At 27.8% G+C, this 5,124-nt stretch overlaps 1 protein-coding gene across 1 annotated transcript; it reads right to left on the bottom strand.

The window, feature by feature from the left end:
* Positions 1 to 2,428: 2,428 nt before the first annotated feature.
* Positions 2,429 to 4,870, bottom strand: LOC127290915 (uncharacterized). Its single transcript, XM_051319759.1, has 2 exons — positions 4,535 to 4,870; positions 2,429 to 2,905 (listed from the first exon to the last, which is right to left on the bottom strand). Exons 1-2 carry the CDS (start codon positions 4,751 to 4,753, stop codon positions 2,672 to 2,674), a joined length of 453 nt encoding a protein of 150 aa, XP_051175716.1. The 5' UTR covers positions 4,754 to 4,870; the 3' UTR covers positions 2,429 to 2,671.
* Between the last annotated feature and the right edge of the window lie 254 nt (positions 4,871 to 5,124).

Raw genomic sequence — 5,124 nt, 5'->3', positions numbered from 1 at the left:
TTAGAGAGTAGAATATATAATATTCTTCAAATGAGAAGTAGATTTTTAGTTTAAGAATACTTTTTCTTTATTAAGATTATTTTTAAATAGAAGACAAGACATCATTTTTTAAAAGGATAAAACTTTTTCAGTGATTTTATGCATTTGATGGATATATCATCTAAATTTAATTTATTATTATTTTTCTATAGTTCTTATTTCCCTGTGATTTTTTCTTCTCAATATACGAAATCTTTATTTTCACATATATTATAAACTTATATATGTATTCAATATAGAACAGTTTAATATTTTTGGTGCCTCTCTACGATAGAAAAGTTCTATATATATAGTCAAATCTATATATATAAATATATTATTTGTAATATGTATATCAGTGTAAATATAATTTAAGTTATTTATTATAATTAAATATGATATAAAAATTATATATATACATATAATTATATATATTTATATATTGTAGTATAGATGTAAATTTTCTTTTTGTTTTAAATTGTACTTTCTAAATTGAAATTGGAATTTGTTCACTAATTTAAATTTGTAAAAATTTGTACTAATTTTTTGTCATTTTTCACTAAAACAATAAGTAAAAAAAATATTTCTAAATCAAATAGTATAAATATTTTAAACCACTTACATCGTTACTTAATTTATATTTTATATTACATTATATAATTATAATTTATATATGTATATAATTTTATATTACATAATTTTTTATTTTATTTGATCGACCTGTAAATTCTATACATGTATAATAAAGTCACCTGTCGTTCAATTACATAGAATAATAACGTTTAAATATCTCGTTTTTTTTGAAGCAATTATTTCAACTTTTATTATTACTATTATTATTATCATCATTATTACTATTATTATTATTATTATTATGAAAATTATTTTTTGTTATTATTATTAATATTATTATTATTAACCCAGCTAAATCTGAATTAATAAAATCATGCACAAAGACACTTTCAGCAATTATTGACAACTGAGCGGAAGATTCACTCAAGTGAAATCGTAATGAAGTCGCAAGATCGATTCTCGTTAATTTACTTGATGGTCCTGGGTAAATGGAAATATACTTGGACAAAAGCGTCATCGAATGGCAAGTGATAATTGCACCTATCTCTCGACATAAGTCTCATATATTATATATATTTATAACGTGCTGAGTTAAAAAATTGTTTTTTTTTTAAATAATACTGCAAAATTTAATTACAGTTTTTAAAAATTATTTATTAAAAAAAAAATTTTTCTTTATAAATTTTTACAATTTTTAATCTTATTCATAAATTTTAATTTGATATCTCGTTACATAATTGCAGAAGCTCTTGTGTGACACAAATGTCAGAAAATATATATCAAATGTGTGTGATTTAAAAGTCGAAATAGAAATGTCATGTTTCGTGCCCTTATGTCAATCTTTCTTTTTAAACACGCACTTCACCTTTCTCAACAATTCTTTTTCTTTGCATTTTAATATATATATATATATATATATATATATATATATATGTTATCATTGACCTTAGTTTGGTTGGTTTACATTCACTACATTTAAGGACGTTTATCCACGGAAATGCAGACCTCCAGAAAAGAGTAATTAATTAACATTTAAATAATTAAAATAATATTATTAACCCAGATAGCAACCTTGCGGCGAGCTTGCCGCGCAATATTGTCAACCTTGCCGCAAGCTTCAAATGTCCGACCTGACCCAAGCTTGCATGGTAAGCTTACCGAAAGATTGCTCTGTAAGTCTACCGAAAGATTGGAGTTGTAAGGTTACTGCACGATTGCACAATAAGATTATCGCAAAATTGCTCAGTAAGCTTGTAGCAAGGTTGGTGCAAGGTTGACAAATAACCTTGCTTTAGACCTAAAAAAATTTTTTTTAATGTTTCGTCTAACTTACATAATTTTATTATATAAATTTGACAAAACAAAAAAAATTTTTAGATTTAAAGCAAGATTATTTGGCAACCTTGCTATAAGCTTACCGTGCAAGCTTACTGAGCAATCTTGCACTAATCTTATTGTGCCATCTTACAGTAACCTTACTCTGCAATCTTTCGGTAAGCTTACCATACAAGCTTGGGTCAGGTGGGACATTTGAAGCTTACAGTAAGCTTGCGGAAAGTTTACAGTTCAAGGTTGGCAATACTGCACGACAAGCTTGCCGCAAGGTTACGTGCTCTCTGGAAATTGTACTTTCTGAAAGAAGAAATATTTTTAAATATTCTGTAGAAGCAATGTGGCAGAAAATTTGTATCCTACTCTCTAAATCCGAAAAAATGGCATTTATATTTATAGGAAACGAAAAAAAAAATTGAAATTAAAAAATAATTTTTGAATAGGGTCCTGAACATAAAATTGTCACCCGACTTTTCTATAAAAAAGAAAATGAAGAAATACAATGTCGTTGTTATATTATTTCTTTATTTAAATTTTTTCTTGTATAAAGAAATTGTTATATGCGCTCGTTAATGAAACAATGGGACAATAGTGATAAAAAAAAAAGAAGAAAAATGTGAAAATAATACAAGGTTAGAGTCCTCGGCTATTATATCAATATTGGAAGCAGGCGAGAAATAAAACGAAGCTATTAGATAGACTACTTTGAAGTAGATGAATATATATGTATATATATACACTATACACATCAGACGCCGTCGTTGTTGGCAGTAACACGAAGCTCCAGAAGCACTTCTCCCTTATGGCCATTGTTGAGTTTGACGAGCTTCCGATTCCTTTCAGGAACGAAGAACATTTCACCCCATCCCGACGATTTTCTTGTTGGTGGTACTTCGGATATTCTGTAGTAAGCAGGGGGCCTTACAATGTCCTTACTATTGTCGACAAACTGCCTTAATTCAGGAACGCCGTAAGCATAAACCTATTTTATTTTAGATAAATTTTATTAGTAATATATTTATATGAATTTACAACTTTCTACAAATGTATATACAACTCTGAAATTTTCTCTAAATTTGAATCAATGATGAAATATTTGTAATTTAGCAACTGAATCAAATTTTCACTGAAATTTCAGTTATATTTCACTGAAAATCAGTAGAATTCTTTACTTATTGAAACAGTCAAATCTATTTTACCGATTAATGATAATGCAGATTTGACTGTTTAAATTAGTTTGATTTTCAGTGAAATGTAACTGAAAGTCAGTAAAAATGTTTTTATAACTATAAGTTAATAACTACAAATTTAGAGAGGAATTGCAGGCATCACAGGTGGAAATATTTTCACCTTTTTTCGATAGTACCAATATACTAAACCTGACTCGGAGTGATCGTTCAATTCGTTTTTCATATTTTAACTAAGGCGACCGAGTGATAAATTCAATTATTTATTCAATACTAAAATAATAGTTTGGGTTGTTCCCGAGAGATTGTCTGCTTGTATGAATGTCATGACTAATATAGTTATGTGATCATGACTGCCAATGGCAATAACATTGTTCATTAAGTATTTCATTGTGTTAACTATTTCACTCTTAAACATATATCTGATTCTATATGCATTATAAATCTTGCCAATACTTCTTGAGTTTGATTACTTTTTTTCGGTAAAAATTTTTTGCAGAGAACGAGAGAACAAAAAATAGATACAAATTTTTTTATACTGTTTTAATTAATTCTTTTATTTTCTTTATATTTAATATATAAAATTGAGGGTGTGTGTGCGTGTGTGAAATTTTACAATCATTTTTGATCGTTTGAAGGACGATTATTTTTCAATCCCTGGATAACCCCTCAAAAGGGGCGATTCTCTCGTATAAATGAACAGCTACGATTTTGGGTCAAATTTTCTCGACTCTAGGTATGCTAAGGAATCACCTGATACCCAGGTGAAGATGGGGCATCGTAGGAAAACTTTTTTTTTCTTTGCAGCCACCAGTTCGGAATATTTAATTGCAATGTTTAGTGAAAATTGTGTAAAGATTTAAATGTCCCACTTGAATAATAAATGTTCAGGAAAGTTTCACATTAAACATTTATTTAATCGGGACATTTAAATCTTTACACAATTTTCACTAAACTTTGCAATTAAATATTCCAAACATTTTCAAATAAATATTTAGGAAAGTTTCGGTGCTGTCGGGGAACGGACAAACGAAAATCGTTAGTATAGTATTGGTACTTTTCAAGTGAGAAATTTCTCTCCGTGTATATTTTAAAGATTTGCCACCTTTTTTTGATTATTTTTAGGGCTGATAATAATAATTATTTTTTTAAGGAGGTTTTCTCCTTACATTGATAGAGTCAAAACAATGTCCATTTAATAGTAAGGAAAAAAATTTAACAATCCATCCAAGTCAAGTAGTCAATAAAATAAAAGAAATTATTTTTGACTCATTGAGTTTTAATGCATTGTCAACATTACCCAAGTTTTGGATTTTATAAAAAATAAAGTTAATGTTTAAATAAATGAAATTTCTTTTCAACTTCAAATAAGTGTATAAAAGTATATAATTATTTGAATTTCAAACAAAAAGAAAGAAACTTACTTTTTTGACAGCTGGTCGATAATTTTCCAAACCATCATTGAAATCACCAGCGGCAAAGCTTAAATCTAAATCGCGTGACGATTGTTCAACATTTTCGTCAACAAAATTGATGGGTTCATTTGCAGGAATACTGTTCGTATTGTCAACATAATACACTCGGCCAATAGCTGAGCTAATTACGAGGACAAGAACGAAAATGTACACGAATCGATGTTTCATGTTACGTGTTTATGTTTTACACTAAAACTAAATTCACATCAGTATATCTCTCTCTCTCTCGTTGTTATCCGCACAATGTAGAATATTATATAGAGAATACCAAGAGAAGAGAAAACACTTGCTTGTTATTTAATTATAGTAGCATCTACTTTCAAATTCTCATTTAATCCCCTCGTGTAAGAAGATTGTTCCATACTTTATTGATATAATTATTAATTGATATTCCTAAATTGAATATATATGACAAAAGTTTCTTCAACAGAAAAAATACGCGCAGATATTAATTTAAATTTTAAATCATCTCTTTTTTATTTCAATGTGTCATGTGCATTTGCAAATTATAAAGCCGAATTTAAATTTGAATAACAAAT

This window comes from Leptopilina boulardi, unplaced genomic scaffold (assembly GCF_019393585.1).
Source record: "Leptopilina boulardi isolate dan_hultmark-lab unplaced genomic scaffold, ZJU_Lbou_2.1 LbouV2_95, whole genome shotgun sequence".
Classification (NCBI taxonomy): Eukaryota; Metazoa; Arthropoda; class Insecta; order Hymenoptera; family Figitidae; genus Leptopilina; species Leptopilina boulardi.
Note: the sequence above shows the minus strand (reverse complement) of the source record. Positions and strands in the feature narration are given on the sequence as shown.

Excerpts from the sequence above, each read along its gene's own strand:
- LOC127290915 (XM_051319759.1), bottom strand. The coding sequence starts at position 4,753 with ATGAAACATCGATTCGTGTACATTTTCGTTCTTGTCCTCGTAATTAGC. Across the intron at positions 2,906-4,534 it reads ATCGACCAGCTGTCAAAAAA|GTTTATGCTTACGGCGTTCC; the intron begins GTAAGTTTCTTT and ends AAAATAAAATAG.